General features: G+C 33.0%; 2 protein-coding genes across 3 annotated transcripts in view; one reads left to right on the forward strand and one right to left on the reverse strand.

Moving 5' to 3' along the window:
• The first annotated feature begins 314 nt into the window (after positions 1 to 314).
• ZnT49B (solute carrier family 30 member 9) lies at positions 315 to 13,586 on the forward strand. The gene is made up of 11 exons (XM_074170008.1): positions 315 to 342; positions 801 to 1,112; positions 1,972 to 2,256; positions 4,840 to 4,966; positions 5,129 to 5,267; positions 7,845 to 8,000; positions 8,217 to 8,328; positions 12,689 to 12,899; positions 12,953 to 13,145; positions 13,231 to 13,344; positions 13,399 to 13,586. The coding sequence occupies exons 1-11, from the start codon at positions 330 to 332 to the stop codon at positions 13,441 to 13,443; spliced, it is 1,707 nt and encodes a 568-aa protein (XP_074026109.1). The 5' UTR covers positions 315 to 329; the 3' UTR covers positions 13,444 to 13,586.
• Positions 13,587 to 23,458: 9,872 nt separating this feature from the next.
• bsf (bicoid stability factor) overlaps positions 23,459 to 26,334 on the reverse strand; it is a 43,237-nt gene continuing 40,361 nt past the window's right edge. For both annotated transcript variants that reach the window (XM_074170011.1, XM_074170010.1), the window contains exon 4: positions 23,459 to 23,991. In XM_074170011.1, the coding sequence (XP_074026112.1) occupies positions 23,519 to 23,991 (473 nt within the window). In that variant the 3' untranslated portion in view covers positions 23,459 to 23,518. The remainder of the gene's footprint in view (positions 23,992 to 26,334) is intronic.

The raw sequence follows: 26,334 nt of genomic DNA on the forward strand, positions 1-26,334 counted from the left end.
TGTTTTTTCTAAATGATTTAAATATTGGGTTGTTCTGTGATAGTACCTAATAAATGTAAATGGAAATCCAGTAAAATAATAGTAGTCAGTTTTTGTATTCATTGCAAAATATGTTAACCCGTAATTATTTGATTTTCTCCAGATATGTCTGGCACCAGACAATTGAATTAAAGAAGAATCATATTCAATTGAAAGGTTTGTACGATTTTTAATAGTTTACTTGAAATTGTTTGTTGATGATAATCAAATTGAAAACTTTGAATTTGTGGAGAACCCTGAAGGCCCCTTTGTATCAAGTCCAAATAAAGTGTTTCTGCTGCAGTGTTCCTATGTTTATTTGGGGTAGGTGTCCAAACAACTTTGCAGCTGCAATACTTCCTGTCAGATGTAATACTTGCCAATATATTATATATATGAAATACTAGATCTTATGTATACTTTTGATAATTCACTTCTAACATTATGTAGGTAGGCTGTTCAAAATATTCTTCATGAGTTTATACAGGACTCGAGATATATTCATATAAAAATAAAAAACGTTTCATTGATATGTTACTACACATTAGTAGAATTCTCTGATTTTAAACCATTACCGTATTTTGGGATTGTTTTATTTATGTATAAATATTTGATGTTTACTTACACTTACTGTAAGTTTCAACATAGTAACAATAATTCACTTTCACTTTATAGGGTCTTCATCATATTGTATTCTTTTGAAACTGAAATAAATCATTTAATGATGATTTATCGGCATATTATAGGCTCTTTAAGTTACCTACAAGTGGTGTTTTTTTCAGTAAGACATTTGAGTATAGTTTGCAAACCCCAAAGCAAAATTAATCAACGTTTTTTCTCATGGACAAGTGTCTTATATAAGGAAAATAAAAATGACCCTCCAAAAAATGAGCAGAATGTTAAGAAAGAAGAAAATGTGATGAAAGTCTCCTCTCAATTAACGAATAAAGAAGCAACAATTCTCTTGGATAATGTTAAGGAGAAGAGTCTAGAAGAAAAGAATGAAAATGAACCTGGAAGACGAACCACATCAGATTCAATTAAAGAGCTTACAAAAAAGATAATTGGAAAAGTAGAAAGTGATCAAGTTGAAGGTGAGAGAAATCAACATAATATCACATCTAAGTTTTTTCATTATTATAAATGAATGTATGAAGATAATTCTATTGTACTAAAGTAAATGTGTAAACATATCACTCACAGAACGGCAGTGGACTAATAGGTTTGAAATAGAAAGGTACATGTTACTCCTATTAGGTCAAGTGACGATTGACTCACTAGGTGTCGAAAAAGTTTTCCAGTAAATAACAAAAGGCCCTTATTTACTCAAGTGAAGTTAGCGTCCCAAGGTGGCACATGAATTCTGTACCTACTTTCTATGTTTTAGTCCAATTTAGTAATCAATTGGATCTAATGCCAAAAATACAGCATTTGTATTTCAACACCAAACAACACTGTTTCGATCTGCCAAATGTCTCATCAGTTGTTCTAGACTGAATCACGAATGCATTGTTCGACTCAACTATCATTAAAGAATAAGCCCGAGTTAGAATTGACAATAACATCTCCCCTTTCGGAGACGCCATTTGTGGGACCAACAGAAAACTCAAATCGATAAATAGACAAGTTTTCCATAGATGGCGTCTTCATAGGAGGAGATATCATCACCTTTTTTACTTAAACTTGTTCTCTTAGAACAGTTGCTGCAAGCAGTTTATTCAGACCAGAAGCAGTCATTGACATTGCTCAACACTTATTGTTCAAGTAAAAAATAGGATTTGTAGCACTACTCGGTAGAACTAGTAAATATTATTTGTAAAATAGAAGAAGAGAAAAGTAGAACTAGTGAATATTATTTTCAGAATTATTGAACATTTTTCAATTTATTGTATATTAGGGTAACCTATTTTTTGAATTTGTTTTCACTGATAATTCCTTTTGTGTTCGTTATAGTTAAACAAGTACCAAAAGAAAGAAAACGTCTGGATCTTACAGTGCAATCACTTGAAAGAAATTTTATAACTCCAGTAAAAGCAATGTCTGATTTTTTACTGAAACCGTCAGATTTGGAATCCCTCCCTAAAACAAAAAGGCGTTCTCCTTACGAATCTGAACCGCCTATTACCGTTTACTGGAGAAAGGATGTTGAAGCAAAAGCCCTGGAGGTGTGGAAATCTCATGAAAATCTGAAAAATGAACTTATGAAAAGAGATATAGAGAAAAAGAAGTATCAACAAAGTGAGTACACATCTTTTATCTGTAAGAAAAAAAGTGTCTTCTTCAGTGTAATTATTTTTTAATGTTAGATTGATTTTCCACATTTGTTGGATATGATCTTCAGGTTTTTATGCCTGAAGTTTTGCCTAAGACTGGTAGATTTTAGAGCAATGAGGACAAAGGACAAACTGTTCTGGATGTCCTCAAAGCGTATATTACACTCAAGGTTTGAGCACTGATTTTATTTCATTGGTGGTGGAAGCAGCTTAATTCCTATTGTTTCAATTAAATGATCTCATTCGTGTTCATTTAGTGCAGGTGGCAAAACTTTATGGTAATTCACTATTCTTTTCATTTGTTTTTTTTTTATGAATTTCAATTGACTCCACCTTCAGTTTTTAGTAATAGCTCCGATTTCTATCGAACACTTTCATCTATTCAAGCACAATAACGTGGGTGTCTTCTCAGAGTGCATGTTCCACTACTGCTGATTTGTCAGTATACCCTGGTGAAAATTTGTCTTGTGTTCAGAGAGCTGGGTAGTTACAATTTTTTTTGTGGTTCCAGTGTAGACTGATCCACATCTACAATTTCACGTTGTGTTCCCCTATAATTTTCATTGGAAGTTCCTTTTTTTTCTGGATTGTATTGCCTTTTGAATTTGGCTTTCAATGCATTTATCAGATAATTGAGTGAATCATTCACAACCTTGTGTACGACATCACATTATAGAACTGAAGTCTTTGATGATACCAATACTTAAAATTTAATAGCCTGTCTCACAATCTACTCCCTCTAGTTGGTTATGTATGATGGGAAGGAAGTGGCAACACAGTCCACAGCCCCATATTGTGGTGCCTGGGATTTATATTTTATTGTTGGCACTACTGAATTTTCACCAGTTCTTTGAACTTCATTCTTCCCCGTTAGATGGCGCCACATACATTTTTTTTGTTCAGTTTGAAATTTACCATATTCGATGGGATTGAGTGGTGACCGGGTTTTATATTTTGTTCAGAAGCTCTAACCAATGAAATGATTCAAATATATGTCAAATATATTTTTTATGTTTGAGCCACCAGTTGATTCATATAGCATGTGGTCAATTACAATAAGGAAATTGATAGCTTTTTTGTAGTTTCACACCTTTGGTGTATGACAACTGTTTTTCACATTTATGAAATGATTCCTATTGTTTCCACTACATGAACAGTTTTCATCATGCCCAGACTAGACTATGTTTTTATAATGGGCTGCTTTTTCATAATCAAATCTTTTGAGCGAAAGGAGTGAAAGCAAAAAAATCAAAATAGTAGATGAGATTATTGTTAAGAAGAAGAATAGATTAATGGAACGGATACAGTTATGGCAGGTTTGATAATTGATGATATAGAAATGAGTGGAACTGAGATCATCGTTTCGTAATTTTCTAAGAATGTCCAATCACGAATTTGAGAACTTGTTAAATATACTGGGACCAAACTTTTCAAAACAGAATACAAACTACAGACGTGTTATATCTGAATAGTTGCTTGTTTTTTTCGCCAACCGTTTCCATATAGCGAATTCTGTTCACAAAACACAGACAAAACACTGAGACCTTTTGATATTTCCACCTGCCGACGGGACATTTTGTTGTTGTTAAAAACATTCGCCCGCGCCACAGAGTATTCAAAATGTTTCTTATTTTGACAACTCAAGTTTTTTTTTTTGTCGAAATCGGCATAGTTGTCATTTTGTTCTGGTTTTGACTATTTGGTCAAAATCCTTAATATTATTGAAAAAAGTTATATAACCATATGTTTCAATCATTAGTGAAAGTGTTTGTGGAGTTCCTCAATACTTTGATGTAAGAACTGGTGAATCACGTGGTATTCATTTCCATTTTTCAAAAGAATTTCAATGTACAAACATTAAATTGCTGCGTTACTAGCTGTCAATCGTTATACATCTCTAAGATTAGGTATGTTCAATAAGGACTGTAAATATTATATGGGACCAGTTGTAATATATTTAAAAGTAAAAAAAAATTGAACGAATCATTAATGGACATTCCCAAACGTGTTTTTTGTGAAATCTTCCACTTCCTTTTCTTTGATTGAGGGATTCTCCTGGGCGATCTTGATGTAATGTATGAAGGAAAATGAATAGGCATTTGTGGTTATTTTGATTCGTAGCGGTTCATTCACAATGCATGATGTTTTTTTAACCAAGCATCCATGATTTTACGACCACACTCGTAAAAATACAAATTGTTATTTCACTCGTAACAACTTTAGGACAAAATGCAGTGCCCCTTTGCATTCATTCAAATCAAACCTCAGAATTTTATAAAAAAACTGATTTTTCTTATAGGCCTATTTAACTTATTTCAATTGTATCCCATATTATGACATTGTTATGTTTATGCCCTAATCAATAAAGATATTTAATAAGGCGTCACCAGTAATGACAATAATAGATAAAATTAAATCTGAAGATTATTTTTAACTTTTATTTTTTTACATTTTTTGAATATATATCTTCATTCCTATGTCTAGCTAATGTATCAGCTCCTAGGCCATTAAAACTTTTGTTGTCTTTTACCGAATGAGCGTTTTTCAGATATATTCACTATGAAGCGAAGATTAAGAGACTTTAGGCGAGAAATGGATAAACCGCCAGAGCTAGCCGAGGAAGAATCAGGTTTGCTTGGAAGATCAGGAAGAGTGGTTATGACTGCGGTTGCCATGTAAGTCCAAATTTGAGGTGAGAGACAAGTCACACCAAGACAACAGTATAATTTTTTTAGTTATCTCTATAAATGTCAGCAATATTTAAGTAACCTCTCATATACTGGATCTCGGCGTGACTTGTATTATTCTGTTTTTTAATTATTTGAATATTATTTCAGAAATGGATTAAATTTTTTATTCAAATTATTTGCCTGGTTTCATACAGGATCACATAGCATGTTTTCAGAATGTATACACTCATTAGCTGATACCATTAATCAATTAATTTTGGCTTATGGAATTCACAAATCGGTGCAGGTAATTCATTTTATTGTAAATAATTTTTTGAGACAGATTCGTTATAAGAATATTGTCGAGATATATGGGTGATCCACAATTGAATTTTCATGAATTTACTGGTGGAGAAAGGGTCAAGACTATCGTGAATCTCCTTTCTATCAATTCATTGTAAGATTTTGAATCCAGCTAAATAATATCTCAGAATAATATATAGAGATTCAAAATCCCATTGTGTTAACATGGTGTTAACAGATTTTTAATCCATGAGAAGATCCTTTTTTTCTTCTATCTCTCTTCTTTTTTTCTTGATGTAAATTCTTAGGAAGGTATATTCAAACAATAGCTGGGTAAAATATCACAGAACGAATTTGAAGTTTAGTTGGAATGTTCACACCAGCAGATCTAGAATCACCCCTATAATTCAATACAGTTAGAAATCTAACCCAATTAATGTTAATGTTGAGAAATGTGGTTATTACTCATGAAAACGTAATGAGTAGTGAATATTTTAAATTAAATTCATGTGTGAAGGATATCCCGAATGAAAGTAATTTTATATCAAGAAGACAATTTTAAAAAGCAATAAAAAATATCTCCTATTTTTGTTATTTCATTCAATTATATAGTTTGAAAATTGAGGTTAAAGAAAAATTGAAAAACTACCGCCGGGTTGACTTGAACACATGATCACTGGTTTACCATTCCCTAATTCACCAACTGCTTCTTAAAGCTGCTATAAAATTTGTGTGAAATATAGCTCTTTGAGTTTCTTACTATTCTCATTTTATTATTAAGTGAAAAACCTTTCGCCACATTAAAAATTTCTAATGGGGTCCACTCATTTTCACTTTCAGATTCCATGTTCTTATTATTGTTTTTCATTAGATACTATAAACTATATATTTCAAATCGAAATGTCAGTTCAATGAATGAACTGTTGAAGAATATATTTTGAAGTAGGTTAATTCTCAAGGCTTAAGCCTTGTTTGCATAAAAGTGAGGTAAGGTAATGCAGAAAAGTATAAAAGATAAACTATAGGACTCATATTTCAACGTTCATGATACTTTCGTTACCTTTTCTTCGTAAGGTAATGTAACTTACTTTTTTACCTCCAGCCAAACAAAATAACAACTGAGGTTTTTGGGATTCACTGTTCTGTATGTTGATGCATTGGTTTGATTTCTAACTTTTTCCTATTTAATGAACTGCGGATACTTCATAACACTAATATGTCAATAATAATAAGATAATAAGAAAAGTTTTGGTTCTACTTCTCCATCTTGATACAAAAAATGTGGGAATCTTCCAAAGAAAGGAAGGAAGCAATCAATTTAAAAAATTAACTGTATATGTGTAGATCATGCAAAGAAGTAACTTTCACGCACAAACTGGAAGAAAAAACCATCAAGAAACAGTTATTTTCATATAAACATTGAATTACACAAAAGAAAAATACTTTCAAAACAAATACTTTTTTATGAACGCTGAATTATATGAAAACATTTTTTCTATTCCGTTTGTATTCCAAACACTCTTATGGAATTGAATCAGATCATTCACAGGATTTCTACACAATCTAATTAATGAAAGGAGCAAATTTCACTTACATGGAACACTGTCATCCTCACTGGTAGACATCTTGATGTTTCGCCATCAGAAACTTGCCTTTTGGCTCTTCAGTACCAAATACGGATAACATTATAAAAAACACTCAATTCGTTCATAAAATTAGGACTTTTTGTCACGGAATGGGTCGAATCCACACATGTCCTCGTGACTACGTAAATAACATTCATTCGCTCATTTGATTGAATCCCACCCAAAGGATTTTTTTTTTTAAGTGAAAGGATGACAGTGTTTTGTGTAAGTGAAATTTGCTTCTTTCATTAATTATATCGTGTAGGAATTATGTGAGTGATATCTGATGCAATTCCATTACGAATGTTTGGAATATAAACGGAATAGAAATAATGTTTTTCGTATAATTCAGCTTTCATATAAAAGTATTTGATTCAAAAGTATTTTTCTTTCGTGTAATTCAATGTTTATATGAAAATATCTGTTTCGAGATGGTTTTTTCTTTCAGTTTGTGCCTGAAAGTTACTTCTTTGGATAATCTACAAATCTTTATATGGAGTTAATTTTTGAAATTGATTGCCTTCTTTGGAAGATTCCTATATTTTTTGTATCAAGATGGAGAAGTAGAAAGCCAAAACTTTTCTTTCCCAAAAATTAATCTCCTAAAAATGTACTCTTTCAATTTAAATAGAGTATTTTTAATAAGAAAATATAAAAATCAATGAGAAAAATGATGTTGTCACCTTGGTCAAATTTCTGCTGATTATTTGAGATATATCCTATGTCAAAAGTATATTGAACACCCATGAACATATTTATCTAAGAAAAAGTGAATAAGTTATTGCTCTCCCTAATATATATTGTAACCATGAGTGTGTTTGGAAACATTAATGTGTTCAGAGGATGCATCTAAGCATATTACTATGTTTTTTTTTCTAGTAGCTGATAATACAGAAGTCAGTAAATTTATTTTACAAAATGTGCATAGATAACTGCTATATATCTACATTTTTTAGATTGCTGATTCTTATCACCCCTATGGATATTCTAATATGAAGTATGTGGCTTCACTCATTTCAGGCGTCGGAATATTTTGTGTAGGAACTGGTTTATCTTTCTATCATGGAATATCGGGTCTCATCTATCCAACTCCGATAGAAAACTTGTATTGGGTGAGAATACAATAAGCAGAAATAACTGAATAGATGGCCTCCGCTTGTGAATTTTTTAACTGAAGCAATAAAGGCAATATTTGAGATACACAATTTTCTTGAAATTTTACCAAAATCAAGCTAATTTTTGTTTTATGAAGTACTATGAATGTTGAATGAATTTTTTTACATAAATGCTTTTATTGTAAAACGAGAAAACAACTATTTACATTTCAGGCATATTTCATACTGGGAGGATCACTAGTTTCAGAAGGAGCTACTTGGGTGGTGGCCTTCAATTCAATAAGGAAGGGAGCTAAAGGTGCCAAAATGTCAGTAAAAGATTATAGTGAGTATGCATTTGATTGAATGACAATATTTACGAGTGCAAAGTATTTTAAAATGATATGTTACTAATTCAGTTTATTGAGATTCTCACTACGATCGTTTTACAGAACCTTGATACGTGTTCCATTATACAATATCTTTCTCAAGCACAACTGCTGAAAGTACTTCTAAATGATAACATTTTATACTTCAGAAACATTATAGTTACCATCAGGCACCTGTGCAATGTCTACGATTTGGAAGATTCGTTACAAGTTATTTCCCACTATGAAAAGCAGAAATTAATCTAATTTGGTCTATCCGACCAACCGACAGACCGGTTTCGGGGTGTTTGCCCCATCATCAGAACCGGGCATGGTTTTTTCAGAACGGTGTGAACCGTCTGAGTATCACGACCAAACAAATAAAATTCCTTATCTTTTGTCATCTATCGACCGAAAACGGGTGCCTCAAAGCGGTAATTTGAGTTTTCAAAAAATAAAAATCGGCCGGAGCCATATGGTGAATATGGTGGCTATTCGATGAAATTTGTTGAATTTTTGATTAGAAATTCGTTTACAATGAGATCCTTGTGAGATTGTGTGTTATCGTGGTGCAAAATCCATGACTTTTCTTTCCATATGGATGGTCTATTTCGACGAATTTGCTATCTAAAATGCCGAATAACGCTCAAATATTATTCTTTATTCATTGTCTCACCCAAGAATTTTGGGTGCTCAACACCGCGGTGATAAAAAAATTATCATCACTTTTTGATCGACTTTAACGAGCTTTTTTCTGTTTCGGCTTAGTTAGAAAGCGTCATTTCAAAGCTTGTTGACTCGTTATCATATCAAATTTGTAATCCATGTCTCACCATCAGTTACAATGTGTTTTATGAATGTGGGAACGGTACGAACTGGTACGAGCTGATTCAATAGACATAGAAAATTCAGTGGCTATCTCTCTTAGACTAAAACGACGATTTTCAGTGACCATTTTCTTTACTTTCGTTACTTTAGCGATGTTGTGGATGTTGATGGCCGACCAGACCAAGGTAAATCTTCTACTACATCTCGAACGCTTTTAAATGCACTGTGCCATTTTAATGCACGTGTTTTTGATAAAGTCGAATCTTCTTAAATCTTATGCAACAGTTTTAGCCCACACGCATACGACATTGTGCCAGTGTTGAAAGTGTATTAGATAGGTTTCCTCAGCATAAATTCTTTTTATTAGGAGATTTATTAGGAGATTGGTCAGTCGGTAGCCAAGCGGTTCGGCGTGGGTGCTTTGTTCACTCATTCGAATTGACTGCCGTGTTGGTCGGTGGTTCAAGCCCTAGTCTGAACGATCGATCTTCACTTGCTATCGTCCAACCCGTGTTAGGAATCACACGTTAAAAGGTAAGACCTCGTTAATCCTTAGCTCGCACAAGTTTCGACTTCTGAGGGTTGTCGTTCGTAGGGGTGCGACAGCTGGTTAACGGAAAAACAGATTTTAAACAGATTTTTTTTTTAAACTTGCCGAATATTGACTGGTTTAATTATGAGCTGGGTATATCTGCCCTTAACAATAACAATATTGCAGCTCAAACAATGATAGATTGCTTCTCTTTTTATAATCTCTTTCAATTAAATAATATTAACAATTGTTATGGTGTTATGTTAGATCTTTTATTTTCAAACGAACCTAATGACTGTATTGTAGAAGGATCTAGTGACTGTTTGTTGCCACCATCCAGCGCTAGCAATAACAATATCAAATCCTAATGATTTTAAAGAGCTAGAATATGAAGATTTTCTTTTTGACTTCAAAAATGCGAATTATGTTAGCTTAAATTACTATCTAGCTGGCATTGATTGGGACTCATATCTTGGCAACATAACTGACATTAACCAAGTTACTGAAAGTTTTTATGATATTTTTATAACGGGATACATAATTTTGTTCCTGCTGTCCGCCTCTCAAAGCCGTTGGTTTGACATTAATTTGAAGGTGCTAACTATGGAAAAGAAAAAAGCTCACAAAGCATACAAAACTAGCAAAAGTTGGGATGACTATCTGATATTTTCCAATATTAGAGCTCAGTGCAAATCAGCTTGCAAAGTAAGTTATGAAAATTACATTAAAACAGTTGAAAATAACATAGCATCTAACACTAAATATTTTTGGAACTTTGTGAATACCAAACGGAAAAATAATGGCTTACCTGAGACTATGTATTGTGATAATTTGACCTGCGACAATGGTAATGATATTGCAAATGCATTCGCACAACAGTTTCAATCTGTGTACAAGCCTGATACTGTTGATGAAATTCCAACCTTCACCACTGATAAGACTGTGGAAATGAATAGTTGTGCAATTAGTTTGGAAATTATTGGTAATAAATTATCTCAATTGGATCCATATAAAGGTCCAGGACCTGACGGTATTACAACAATGTTATTGAAAAATTGTAGATTTACTCTGACAAAACCTCTATTTTTGCTTTTTACAGCTTCACTCAGTCTAGGTGAGGTCCCTCTTGTATGGAAATCGAGTTACATAACGCCTATATATAAGTCTGGAGACAGAGCAAACATAAAAATTTTTCGCCCCATTAGCATATTGAGTGATATACCTAAATTGATGGAAAGCATCATATGCGATAATATAAAGACCCCTCTGAATCAGGTTATAATTGATGAGCAACATGGTTTTTGCCAGGGCAAATCGACCAATACTAATTTGTTGCTCTACTCTCAGTATATCTTAAATGCTTTGGAGAAAAACAGCAAGTGGATGTGATATACACAGATTTTTCCAAAGCATTTGACACAGTTAATCACAGGATTCTCGGTGCAAAATTGGAGGCAATCGGTTTCTTTGGGAATTTATTGAAATGGCTCACAAATTATCTATGTAACAGAACACAAGTTGTAAAAATTAAAGGATTTACATCTCAACAAATCTCGGTTAGCTCAGGAGTTCCACAAGGAAGCCATTTAGGGCCATTCCTATTTAATATCTTTGTCAACGATATCAAAACCAAAATTAGTCATTCTGAAGTATTAATGTTTGCTGATGACTTGAAAATATTCAAAACCATTGTATCCACAGTTGACTACGAACATATTCAGAATGACATTATATCTTTTACTGAATGGTGTGTAGACAATGATATGGACGTGAATGCAAAAGTATGTCTTTTTCTAGATCACTTACTCATTACAACAATATGTATACTATAGCAGGCAAACTATTAGAATCGGTGAAATCCATACGAGATCTTGGTGTAGTGGTGGATGTCAAAATGGATTTTCATCTGCAGTATGAACAGATCTCTAGCAAAGCAATGAAAATGTTAGGCTTTGTATGCAGGACTACAAAAGACTTCACCAACATTAATTCTATCAAGTTATTGTATTTCGCTTTGGTTAGATCGATTACAGAATATTGTAGCTGTGTTTGGTCACCAACTTATGAAATTCATAAGTACACTATAGAAAAAGTACAAAACAAATTTATAAAATATATTGCCTTTAAGTTGTCTATACCTCTCAGTGATCACTCTTTTGCAGAAATTCGGTCTGTAACTGGTTTACCGAAACTTAGTTTACGCAGAGAACATATAGATATTATATTCCTTCATAAATTGCTTAATTTTAGAATTAATTGCTCAACTCTTCTTGCCCAAGTAAATCTTCATGTTCCCTCTAGAAAAACACGAAATAATCTAACCTTTGCAATAGATTACCATAGGTGTAACTATGGAATGCATTCTCCTTTATCAAGAATAGTCATCAACGGGAATAATACAAAATTCGATCTCTTTCATATTTCCGAGGATATTCTTAGAAATAAGTTAAGATATACTTATTCTTAAATTGCTTGTATCTGTCATTTACTTTTATTCTCGCTTCATTTCAATTCTCTACTATAACTGTTTAAATTGTTATTACTTATAATTAAATTAGATAAGATTTGTGTTAACAATCTGATATTTGTATAACTTATATTAAATGGGAGTTACCCGTGAATAAATAAATAAATTCCATTTGCAATGTAAATTCTAAAACAAATTCTCTGTTCGATATTTTCATCCGTTGCAAAATTGTAATAAAATAACGAGAGTACTGTAAACAAACTAAATGACGAATAGCGCTCAAACTCCGTGTGAGTATAGAGGACACTTGTGCCAACCAAGCTTGAATTTCAACAATCCCTTCACGATGGATTTTTTTTTGATCAATTTCAATACTTTCCGATAGTTTCGTGAAAAAATGTGAATTACTTGAGTATGTTACTGTCAGTCGTATCCTGATACTTTCAATTTATTATTTTTGTCTTTTTCTTTACTCACATATTACATACTCTGTGACAACCCTTTTTTTCAGTTTTCAGAGGGCAAGACCCCAGCGTTAATGTCGTATTATTAGAAGATTTTGCGGCCGTTGTAGGTGTGGTTGTAGCAGGTGGTTGTATGGGAATCTCTTCAGCAACTAACAGCCCCCTTGCAGACTCAATGGGTTCTTTGATTGTTGGATGTATTCTAGGATCTGTTGCTTCTTTCATAATATACACTAATGTCGCGGCTCTAGTAGGGAGGTGAGAAATAAAAGTTTGATGAAACAAGTTAATGAAAATTAACTGATTTTTAGATCTATCCCGGAAGAAAATTTGGATAAAATAAATACAGAGTTAGAAAAAGACATAATGATTAGAGCAATTCATGACGTGAAAGGAATTGATATGGGCAGTTATTTGGTTAGATATAAAGCAGAGCTGGATTTTGATGGAAGAGAGTTAACAAGAGCATATTTGGATAAGCAGAATCTGAATGATTTGTTGGAGGTAATATAGTCGCAATAATTGAACAAATTAAACATTTTATATAGTTATTCGAGTGCTATTTATACTCATATGTGAATGATTTCAGGAAATCAAAAAAATTGACAACATTGATAAATTGGAAGACTTTATGCTCGTGCATGGAGAAAACATAGTTGATATGATGGGCGGTGAAATTGATAGGATAGAATTGAAATTAAGAGTAAGTAACCTAATCAGGGAAAGCAGATTTTTTCATTTGATTCAACTGTTTCAGAAAAAGTATCCAGAAATACGGCATTGTGATCTAGAAATACTTTAGGCTACTTAGTCTTCGAAACGCATTTTAGGTGTAAATATTTATTAATTTATATTTTTTCAATTCAGTATTTGTTGAATTTCCCTAAGTACATCCAAAAAACTTTTAAATGTTTGTATATGAATAAAACCGGTTTTGATCATCAAGAGTTTGTATTTGTCTTTTTTCATTCACAGTTTTCAAGGATATTCAGTACGTCAAAATACAACCAAAATCTCTTTCATATTTTAATGAACTAAATAATGAACGTTACAACGAAAAATAACATTTTTTTAAAATTTTTACCCTTTGAACGTTTGCTTCACTCCAAATTTATTTTTCTGTTTTCCAGCTCTACAATTAACAAAAATTTATTTATGCCTTTTGTAAAGAAGTAATTTTTGAAATCATATTTTTTTTATTACAAAAACAAAAATGTAAAGTCTATCCAAATCCAAGATAGAGTAAAACAAAACAAAACCGACGCGTGATGTTCACGTGATCGCCCAGTGTCAGATGGAAAGGACAGCGTTCATTGGTGAATTCGGCCTTTTGTAAAGAAGTAATTTTTGAAATCATATTTTTTTGATTACAAAAACAAAAATGTAAAGTCTATTCAAATCCAAGATAGAGTAAAACAAAACCGAAGCGTGATGTTCACGTGATCGCCCAGTGTCAGATGGAAAGGGCAGCGTTCATTGGTGAATTCGCCTTCTTGGTACGAATTCGGTACCAGCACAGGGTTGTAATCAGTCGTTTGTGTGGCGTGCGTTATAGTATATTGTTTAAAATTGTTTTCCAAGATGTCCAGTACAGACACTGCTGATGACACTGTGAGCTATCCTCTGTGTCCAGCCAGGAAACGATCCAAAAAAAGACATTTGAGTGTTGAGATGAAAGAAGTGATTTTAAATGTGTTCAAGAAAGAGATAGAAGAAATTGAGACATCGACTGTCGACGAAGTCGTATCGAAAGTTTCCGATAAAATTGGAGTGTGTTGCGCTTCGATTTACAATGTTTTACGGGAATATAAACAAAATCATACATTTTTCAAACCGAATACAAATCAGAATCGTCAAACCACTATAAAATCAATAGATGATGCTGATGAACATGCAATCAGGAGGAAAGTGCATGAGTACTTTTTCAGAAATGAAATACCCACGATAGACAAAGTACTCATAGGAATAAATGAAGATGTTTTATTGCCAAGTTTTAAGCGGTCAACATTCCATAGAGTATTGAAACATTTGAATTTTGTATGGAAAAAACGAGGGCGCAATTGTTTATTATTGGATAGAGAGGAAATTGTGTTATGGAGAAGAGAGTATTTGACCAAAATTAAATATTATAGGGAACAACAGAGAACAATTTATTATATGGATGAAACCTGGGTTAATGCTGGTCATACTACCCCTAAAGTATGGGTCGATGAAACTGTGACCTCGTCTAGGAGGGCCTTTCTAGGTGGACTATCCACCGGATTAACAAATCCATCAGGTAAACTTATATTTATATTAAGACCTGCCTCAATATCAATATATAAAAAGTAACCCTCGTATTTGTTTTATTTATTTACAATATCTCTTCATAATTTCAGGTAAAGGAAAACGGCCTATTATTTGTCACATCGGCAATGAGAATGGGTTTGTTGCTGAAGGCTGTGGTGTTTCGAGTCGAAGAAAACTGGAGATTATCACGAAGAAATGAACGGTGAATCTTTCGAACAGTGGTTTTCCAAAGTTCTACCCTATCTGGAGGATAATGGTGTGATTGTAATGGACAATGCACCTTATCATTTGCGACGGTTAGAGAAGATCCCGACAACGTCTTCAAAGAAGGTTGAAATCCAAAGTTGGCTACGATCAAAGAATATTATCTTTGAAGACTCAATGCTAAGAGTACAGCTACTAAAAATTGTAAAGGAGCGCAAGCTTGAATACCAAAAATATATAGTCGATGAGATTGTCCTTCGCCTGCCTCCATACCACTGCGAGCTTAATCCCATCGAGTTAATATGGGCGGATGTGAAGAATTTTGTTCAAATTTACAGATCTCAAAGTACTTTTTGATGAAGCTTTGAAAAGAGTCACAGTGGAGAAATGGGAGAAGTGTGTTCGGCATGTGATATCGGAAGTCCAGACAAAGATGTGGAAGCTTGATAACATAATAGAGGCACAAATCGAGCCACTGATAATTCAGATTGGTGAGGATGACACTACTGATGAAGAGACTAATTCATCCAGTTGAATAATTTTGATTAATATTCCTTTTGATTTTACATAAAATAAAAATTATCAATAAAGAAATAATTACGTCTCTTTTCATATAATGCTTGAGTGCGCTGTGAAAAATCCAATGAAAATCTTTTTATATTACACATATCTGCATTTTTCCCGTTAAACTGTAAAACTTGTGCATTTTACTCGTTATTATAAAAAAAGTTTTCCTAAGTATGATATAGCATTTGCGATCGACAAGATGTTGGTTCTGAATACGACCCTGGCCAATTCTTGAGATTTTCAATATCACGTGCGTAGGGTATGTCAATGTTTACATCCACTTTATCTTGGATTTGAATTTGCTTTAGATCGCGTTATTTGAGTGAAAAATGTCGTTCAAATAACTACTAGGAATAGAAACTATGGTTACAGATTACATACAGTGTGCTGTGGAACAAAAACTAGGAAATTTTTTGACATATGACAATCTTGAAGGTGATTATTGTCAAAAGTTCTACAAGTTAATAATAGTCTTGTTCAGGGAGGTACTTCAGTGACAAAATGTAACTTTCTGACATTTAAAATCACAAAGTTACGTGAAATGTTTCTCATGTGTACAATTCATTTAAAAGTTACAATCTTCTGTCAAATTTTATTTTTTTTAGAGTGGAGACAACACTGGTTATTGGAGAACATAAATCTGGTACAATAAAGCTAATTTGCCGAGATGATATCGTGATAATTTCTCGACCGTCATTAAATTATGTATCCAAAAAGTTTGGGATAATTTAAATTTACTCCCATGAAAAGATATTAAATTAAACACCTATAACGGCTAGTTAAGCGTTACAACAAAATAAGCATGACTGAATAGAAACACCCTGTACTACCCATTGAATAAATTGAATTTGGTTGCCTACTGACAGTTAAAGATTGTAGAAAGTTCGGCAGGCAAAACATCCTAGACACTCCACAAAAGTGTTAAATGCAGGAATTAAAAAAACGGGTTCTCGAAGTTTGAACGAGAAATTGATTTGAATGAACGTATCGACCGGTACACGAAGACTTGGAATGAAGTGTTTCGTCCAAAGTTTGGGATTTTTCTTTGTTGTTTTAATTGATTTACAGCCTGCTGAGTTACAATCAGCAACGGTGGAAAATGGAAACAACTGCAATTGTCTAGGTGTCTTTAAACTTCGCGAAGTTGAAAATATAGATGTTTTGGGTGGTTCCTGATTTGAACTACACCCTAATACTTGGGGTGTAGTTCAAATCAGGCCTACTTGGTTGTTCGACTCTGGAGCAGTATAGTATTTTGAAAAAAATAATAGAAGAAACCTTTGAACCTTTCATCCAATATCTCCAACTCCAATGAAGTACATGAGTCATGAATTTCAGAAAATGCTTGAACAGAATATTATAGAGTCGTCAAGGAGTCCTTTGAGCAGTCCAGTAATCATGGTGCGAAAGAAGGATAATTCATATCGATTTTGTGTGGACTACCGGAAAGTAGATAGTGTTATAAAGCGTGATGCATATCCACTTCCGTTCGTGTCCACTATTTTGGATCTCCTCAGAGATGCTAGATTTTTATCAAGTTTGGATCTTGAATCAGCCTATTGGCAAATAAAAGTTGGTAATATACGGCTTTCACTGTACCTGGAAGAGGACAATTCCAATTCTACAAATTTTATTTGTGATAGTAATCGCAAATCGATTGTGACGTGGCCAAGATCGCGCGCTCAAGTCGACTGGCGCTTTGTGATCGTTCTAGGTGTCGCGTTACTTTGAGAATAAATCTACGGGCTCTCCATAGATAAATACTACCCACTCGTGTATTGACAGTGAGGTGCAAAGTGAATTCAAATAAGGCGATATACATTTGAAAATCAGTTTGAAGTTTTACTTAAAGTGTTGGGTTGTATTAGCAGTGAAAGAAAATTCAATTGTACAGTGTAGTCCATTATTGGCAAACCCATGGAAAGTGGAAGACGAACGAAGAAAAGAGGAAGATGAACGGTGAAGGGAGGAAGAACGATAACGCCGAAATGATGACCTTGAATTATTACTGAATTTTCAGGTTGAACAAGAAAGAGACCATCAAATGTACCTTCATTTATTTGAAGAATTGAAGTCTTCTCAAGTGAGGAAGTATTTGAAAAAATATTTCGGGAAACAAACGGGGAATTTGAAAAGGACTACCGAATGCTTTAAAAAAAATTACCTATATAATAATAAAAAATTCCGGATAAATTTGAAAAAATATATATTGTTTGTATAGATATATTATCTGATGACTGCATTTATGTTTATGTTGGCAATCATATCCAAATATATATGTATGTATATATATGTGTGAGTGTATATATATTATATATATTATTTTTTTGGTAAGTAGCAACGGTAATGGAACTTTTAGAACTTGGTAGTTCATAGTAGTCTGGGAAAATATGTGGTATAGGATGTTCAAATAAAAACTTAATATTAACTTCAAAACTTTTCTATAACACATTTGCCTCTTGAAATCTGCCAAAAGCTTTTGTTATAGATATCATGGTTCGATGCTACAAACGAAAAACTTCGAATGAAGGAAAATATTTGGCAGCTGATCTTAATATTGCAATATCTGATGTTTTAGCAAGCCAAACATCAATTTATAAAGCAGCAAATTCATTCAAAATACTATATGTGACCCTGATATTCCTGTGTAAAAAGTAAACGGGGAGCAAAAAAGCAACTAAAGGACAACTAACTTCAATGTCTACTGCTGATAAAGTTAGATTAGCCAATAGTTTCAAAACGACGGAGAAGTGGGGATACAGCCTATCAAAAAAAGTAGTTTTAGAAATCGTTGGAAACTTTTTAAAGACCAACCATGCTGGCACATAATCTATGCCTGGCACAAATTAAGTATAAAAGTTCCACAAAACATCGAATATGCTCTCAAGAAGGCTGTTGATCCTTTTATAATTCACCAACATTTTGAATAATTGAAATCAGTAATGGACGAACACGGTTTTAACGACAAAACTGAAAGATTCTGGGATTTGGACGAGAGTAGCTCGTGTATTGATCCACGGAAGACAAAGTTGTGGTCTTCTGGAAAAGAAAATTCCACTAATACTCTTATGTGTAGTGAAGCCGATCAAAAAGCTCCACCACTTATAATTTATGAAGGTTTGCAGTTATGGAATCAATGGATAGCTCCACCAGGCACTGATTTTTGAAGGTACTGTTTATGCAGCGACAAAGAAAGGATGGATGATAGAAGCCGTTTTCAAAAATTACTTCTTAAACACTATAATTCCATTACTTCCATTTGAAAGACCTATACTAATTATCTATGATCGACATTCCATTCATATGAATATCGAGATTTTAGAAACCGCTATACGAGAAAAAACTATAATTATAAAACTGCCAACGCATTCCAGCCACCTTTTACATCCACCAGACCTGGCTGTTTTTGAACCATTCAAAGTTAAATGGGACGAAAAACTTGTTTACCGGTCACGGCAGAATGTTGGTCAAAAATTACCAAAACAAATATTTTCCCAATTTTTGTGCACAACATGGAACCAGGTGAACTCAGAAGTAATTATTAACGTTTTTGAAAAACGCGGAATTGTTTCTTTTAATCGTGACGTAATCCCTGAAACATCTTTTCCACCAGGCTTGCCGACAAAAGGAAGATGATAGAACATCCCAGCTTACCGATACACGAATCAAAAGTCGCACAAATTGAAAATGTTGAAAAAATAGTTTTGATTACATTCTTAAAATATTTTCCAGCAAATTATACAAACAACTGTACGATTGAAAAACCCTGATTGTTTGGAAGATGATATGGTATATGTTATTGAGGAAGAAATTTGTTTGTCTTTAACTGAATGAAGGCAAGAGAAATTCTTCTCAAGCTTCACTAACACCAACTTTTAAATCAACTATAGAAAAGTAAAATCAATTACAACAGACTCATTTACAGAAACAAACTAATCAACCACATTTTAATGTAAGTTTTTCCACACAAAGCTATATCGTTGAAAATTATAAATTGTATTACGTCAATGATAGACTTCACGTGATACCTAGGATTTTTCTAATACTTATTGATTTATTAACGTTTCAATACTGCTAGATGTAGATATTCTTTCTAATTTCTCCTGCCACATCGACATAGCTTGAATATGAGAAATAGACTTTTCATGTTTTGGAAAACCAGTTTTAGAATCATTGGAATTTTTCCAGTTTATAAATCCTGTGGAAGTGTACGAAGTCTGTTTACTTCCATGAGGTAAAAATTACCGGCATTGAAAGCAAAAAGGAGCATCTTTCTCGACAGAATACTGCAACCATTTATAACGCATGAAGCAATCGTAAACAGAGGCATTGTTATGTTGTTCCCTCTTAGCTACATCCCTGATGCAATTTTACAGTTATATACTAGGGAAGATACAAGATTCGAAGGATTTGTTGGGGCCAATTCCGATCTCACATAACGTATACCGAAATTTGGTCATATTCAGAGGATTTATTTGTATCAAGGTTTGAAATGATAGCTTTAATTTCTTATTCATTTGTAGGTGTAAGGAACATTGATAATGAAACGTTAGATTCGGGAAATTCAGCCAAGACTTAAGGGATACCAGCAGACAATTTTTCTGCAATACAGGTGAATTGGTCACAAAATAGTTCGAATATCTGGTCAGAATCTTCTGTCTTTTTACCATCTCCAGTGATAATTGCTTATACGATTATAGATACATTGTTTTTATTATATTTTGGAGTTTTGTTTCTGATGTGGTGGACGGACGTGCTGACAACGATCGCCATTGTTAGAGATGGAACTCTCATTGTTGTGACTCTCCGCCGTCATAGAACGTGCCACAAATAAAATTAATATTTTTGTGAAAAGTCTTATAAGTGTTTAAAGAGAAATAGTATTCTCATTCACGCCGGTTGGAAGCCGGGGACCCGATGTCAAGTGTTTCAATCATACGTCATATGAAAGATATGTGTAAAAAATCAAGTCTCCCGAGCAGGAGACGACTCAACAAAAAATTTTAAGTTTTTTTTTAATGAAGTTTGACAAAAAGGGGTTGCAGCATTGCTTCTGTCAATTTTCAATAGGAGAAGGAGGATGGTCAAATGTGCCCGAGAGGGAAGCAATAAACCTAGTGAGAGAGTGAACTCTTGTATTTTGTTTTTCATGGATCGAGCGTTGAAAAAAAATAATTGTCAAGTTCTTATTTGAATTATATTTGCGATCAAACAGTGAATTATTTGAAAATTTTTGTTGTGATTCATAAATTCAATTTTGAAAATTTATTACAGATATACTGAGTTTATCAAAATATTTATATATGATTCACACACACCTCTGTCAGTTGCCATCTGTCTGATTGAATATTTTTTTGTATTTTGTATGTTTCACTAGCTCTATGACAATTATATAACTTTTTTGGTTACATAGTTCTAAGAGGTACTTTTTAGCACAGAAGGGACATCTTGTGCTATTTCTACAATTTTTTGAAGAATGAACTCGAAACATGTTCCGCACTAAGTTATATGACTGTTTTCATAGACCCTAATGACTGCCAACAAAAGAAATATATTTTATTTCGTTTATTGAGAATTTTCCTGAGTAAAGATCTATTGACTGTTGCAAATATTGTATATGTATTTTTTGTTTAATTTTCTTCACCTATTCAATTTTGAAATGATTATCTTCAAATTATACTCCAAATTTTTTTTTTGTTAACGGCTCTTCAAGTTTCATTCTATTTTGATTTTTGGTTTTCTGAATACTTTTCTTTTTCTATTGCATAAGCATTTCATATCTGTTTTGAAATATCTTCTCTCAAATTGAAAGATTCTTTTTCACTATAACATTCAGTTTTGATATGCCCATTTTTCAAACTATGAATGTTATTGATTTTCACTTGAAGTACTGCTGGATCGATTTTTTCTTTCAAGTCACGAATCGTTTTAATTATCTCTTGAACACATTTTAGTTTTATCGAAATATATTTATGTGTGGTATCAACTAAAACATTATTTTGTCCCATACAGTACTCCAAGACATTGGACTTCACAAGACATCAGAATAAGTGAGTTTCAGGGAAGAAATTTGATTTTCCAGATCAGATATTTAGTAAATAATAATAGTTTATTAACCATTTGTTGGTACGCTAGATACATATGGTAGGTCCTTATAGTATAATATTACAATTTGTTACACTAAAAATATACGTACATATGTATAAATGAATAAAATCTGTCAATTTGTACATATGAATTTGAGTGTCTGTATATAAAAATAAACAGTCAATATTGTTAACCATTAAAAAGGTAAAAGTCATGTAAGATCTGTGTCTATCGAATTATCGTTCATAAACTCTTGGTAACTATAATAGCACTTTCTAAGTAAAAAGATTTTAATTTTGTTGTGAAATACCTCATCATTGGTAATTTGTTTCAACTGATTTGGTAACTTATTATAACAACTGATTACATTGTACCGTGGGGAGTTCTCATATAATGAGGTTCTGTGATGTGGAATTCTCAAAAAAGCTCCATGCCGTGTATTATGTTCGTGTTCAGATCCATTTTTCGCAAAAACCGATAAGTTATGTCTTGGGAACATAGCACATTTAAAAATATAAATGTATATGAGGGTTAAAATCTTTTTTTCTATAAAAATAGGCCGGCAACTATCTCTGAAATTCAAATTAAATATAAGTCTCAGGATTCTTTTTTGAGCCACAAAAACTCTATTTAAGTCTCTTGCTCTTTCCCAAGCCATGATATTTAAACTAAGCCGAGAGTGAACCATTGCGTAGTAAATATTTAGGAGGCCTGCTTCATCTGCATACAGCATAAAAGGCTTTGTTTAGATTTGTACATACATGATTAATTTGTTTTTCCCAATTTAGGTTGGCGTCAAGATGAATACCCAGGAATTTTACTTCTGTGGACGTTTGCAAGTCATCAATTTCGATAACGTTGTGGGGTCGCCATTTCTTGTAAAATTTCACGGCCACTGACTTCGAGGTGTTAAGGATTAGTTTATTTCTCTGACAGCAGGAGCTGAGATCATCGATAACGGTTTTCATGTTGGAAGCAAGTTGTTAATACCATACAGAGATTATCTTCACTGATGGGTTTCCTGATGAAGTTGGTTAATATATATTTACAGTATTCACACATCCAAATTACGATTCCCTTTGATGAGATTATTTTCATTTCTAGGGTTGGCGAAATTTTGACGCAGCTAATATGAAAAAATTGTTTACATTTTCCTTCACACTTAGTAAAATGTTCATTTTTAATTTGATTGCACTTGGAACAAAAACTTTCACGTACACTTTGATGAGCCAGAATTTTTTATATATTGAGTGGATGGAGGAATATAGTTTTGCATTGACAGTTTGAATCTTTGATCTGGATGACTTTCTTTGTTGGAATTTCTACTATTCCAATCCTTCGAAGTTGTCTGCATTACATTTTTGTCATACAATAATTCACTTAAACCATCGAATATTTTGAAAAAATTTGATTGGGATATGTTCCGCAAAATTTTTGTTGATTATATCATTATTATTGTCAAATAACATTTTGATACAAATTTTTTCATGAAACTGCACTGAATGGCAAATATTCTTCTCTTCTTTCTGCTGATGTGCAGCAGAAAAACGAGCACTCTTCCATTCATTTGGAAAAAAATTCCTATAAAAGGATTGGTTTATTAATTAGATCAATATGCATCGCATCAAAAGAAATAACTAACTTTATTTGTGAAATTAATTTAAATCGAATTGAATGTAACACAATTTTATTAAAAAAACTATTATATAATACATTGACAAAATTTAAACTTAAGACGATTCTTCCACATCTTGCAGGTGACTTTTATTCGTTCGAGGGGGTACAATGTAATTGAAGGATTTTCCTAATTTTTCAAAAGCTTCTTTTGCTCTGAGCACTGCTGTCCTATTTATATGATTTACAGAGACTTCTTTGGTTGCTTGTTCGAAGGTACTGACTACCTCCTCATATTTTTGCTTATTAACTAACACATCTAATAAACAGCTGTAAGCATTTCCAATGGCACCTTCTGTAACGTTACTTGTTTTCAAATGTTGAATGAGCTTTTTGACTAATTCTTCATTGCTCTCTTCCCTTGATATCTGAACAATTTTTTGAAACATTATTCTTGGGGAATTTTTCAAATAGTCATTCCAAATCTGCTCGGCTTTTTGGTCATTTCCGCAAATGAAGAAGTAGGTCCAGAGAACATTCAGGGGGCCAATAATTCCTTTTTTGGCATATTTGATAGCCAAATCCTCATCTGTAAATCAAAGATGGATTAGGTAACATTGACTTGAAGAAGGCTGTATAAAAGAATATGGGGAAATAAATTTTAAATGAACTGATCTGGTTTAAGAGACTAATAGCTAATCTTCTACATGACAGGTTAAGTGATGTCTATATAAGAGAGCTGTTCAAAAAGTATTCATAATTATTACCATGAAAATAATCCAATAAAGAAAATGTTACACCCGGGCTGAATAGTCCCGGCTATAAAAAAACGCGTTTTTTTGTTCAAACTTGGCTTTATTCATCAATGTAATCTCTACAATTCCAGCGCCACTCTAACATTTCAATACTACTTTTGTAGAATGATTCATCTTTTGCCTCAAAATAGGCCTCATTTTAGCAATAACCTCTTCAATTGAGCAACATTTCTTACCAGTGAGCATTTTTTTGAGGTCTATGAACAGAAAATAGTCTCTGGAGGCCAGATCTAGGGATATATGGTGGATGTGGAAGCAATTCCAAGCCCAATTCATGCAATTTTGCCATTGTTTTGATTGACTTGTGACATGATGCGTTGTCTTGATGAAACACAATTTTTTCTTTGCCATATGCAGTCGTTTCCTTGCAATTTCGGCCTTTAAACGCTATCTAATATTCACTATTGATGGTATTTCCCTTCTCAAGATAATCGATGAATATTAAACCACCATTCTGGAGTGAAGTGATGGATCCACGTTTCATCTAATGTCACATATCGACTCAAAAATTCAGGTTTGTTCTTGTTCGCAACTTCACTTTTCGATCATTCAAAACGATTTTGTGGACTTCCTTATAACACTTTTCAAATCATTGCTTCGCTTGGCAATGTAAAATCAAAACACAAAATTGTTTTTGATCCACTGTTTTGAAAATAACAAAAGTAGTGTCATTCTTAGCACAATAACTCACAAACTTAGGAGTAGAATATCATGAAATTTCAATAGCTTTCTGAAGGTTGGTACTAAGTGAAAGAGCGGTGAATACAATAAGACTAGCGCCATCTAAGTGTTAGGTCCAAGACTTTTCAGCCCATGTAGTATTTAACCATGTCTACATCTACATGACAGAACATTCAATTCTGCAATTACTTTTCAAAACAAATATATTACAAAATCAGCCAAAAAAATTGTCACTTTTTAATATGTATGATTTTTTTGAAATATTTATGTAACCATGTGAATAATGACAGATACAGCTCTCGAATACAAAATTCAAAATTGACTTAAATGAAACGAAAATATAAGTTTTCCTTCACAATCAATCCTATGGGAGACTTTCTTCTGAAATTTTGAAATAATTTATGAGGTACCTTATATATATATACAATTTTATTCACAAATGTTGACATTTTGTCTAAATTTGATATTTTTGAATATACACACATGAAATCACTTATAGAATATTGACATGTGAAAAATGCTACTTGCAAATAAAACTGCAACTCGTTCAAACTTCTAATTTAGAATTTTATGAATATTGCTTGAACAATCATTGCTATACCACAGCCTGGAAAGAAGAATTGAGAATTACCATTCCAAAGCCCAATACAGAAGACCTGCAACTATAGACCCATTACTCTTCTGCCACTGTTAGGAGACCAACCTACACTCGGCGGCGCTATTTTTGAATATCAACAAAGCTTTTGATAACATTTGGTATGAAGGAATGTTGTATAAACTTCAAGGATTGAATACCTCTATCCATCTTATATGTATAACAAAAAAAATATTTTGAGAACAGATCCCTCACTGTCAGGGTCAGAAATTCATTCTCTCAAAAATTTGCTTCCCAACAAAGAATTCTACAAGGCTCTCCGTTATCTCCTCTTTTCTATAATATAAACTGCCATGATATATAGAATCACAACTTGGTAGACACGAATGAATTCAATAAAAACCTTTACATCTTACAGTATGTAGACGAAACTGCCTTAGTTTCACAAAACTGCACGCTAGCACTCACAACAGCAAAGCCTCGTTGACAAGACAGAGATCTGGTTCAATAAATGGTGATTGAGACCAAACCATAAAATATCACAATTTATCACTTTTTAGCACAACCCTTCAGAGAATCTACCTACAATAAACATCAACAACGAAATGGTAGGAAGCAGCCAATCAGTAAAATACTTGGGAGTTAACATTGACCACAAAATCAACTTGAACAGTCATACAAAAATGATTAAAAAGAAATGCATCGATAGAGAAAAACACTTTCCGAGTCTGACATTGAAGAAAAGAGGAATCAACACTGAAACTGCAACTAAAATATATAAAATAATCTATCGTCTACTTCTTGAATATGCACACATAATTTATTTAAGCTGTCGTAATCC

Source organism: Leptinotarsa decemlineata, unplaced genomic scaffold, assembly GCF_025532065.1.
Source record: "Leptinotarsa decemlineata unplaced genomic scaffold, Ldec_3_MD MMD2_P_RNA_scaffold_6, whole genome shotgun sequence".
In the NCBI taxonomy this organism is placed as follows: Eukaryota; Metazoa; Arthropoda; class Insecta; order Coleoptera; family Chrysomelidae; genus Leptinotarsa; species Leptinotarsa decemlineata.

Coding starts and splice junctions, on each gene's coding strand:
- ZnT49B (XM_074170008.1), top strand. Junction 1,113..1,971: donor AGAAAGTGATCAAGTTGAAG/GTGAGAGAAATC, acceptor TGTTCGTTATAG/TTAAACAAGTACCAAAAGAA. Junction 8,329..12,688: donor AATGTCAGTAAAAGATTATA/GTGAGTATGCAT, acceptor CCTTTTTTTCAG/TTTTCAGAGGGCAAGACCCC.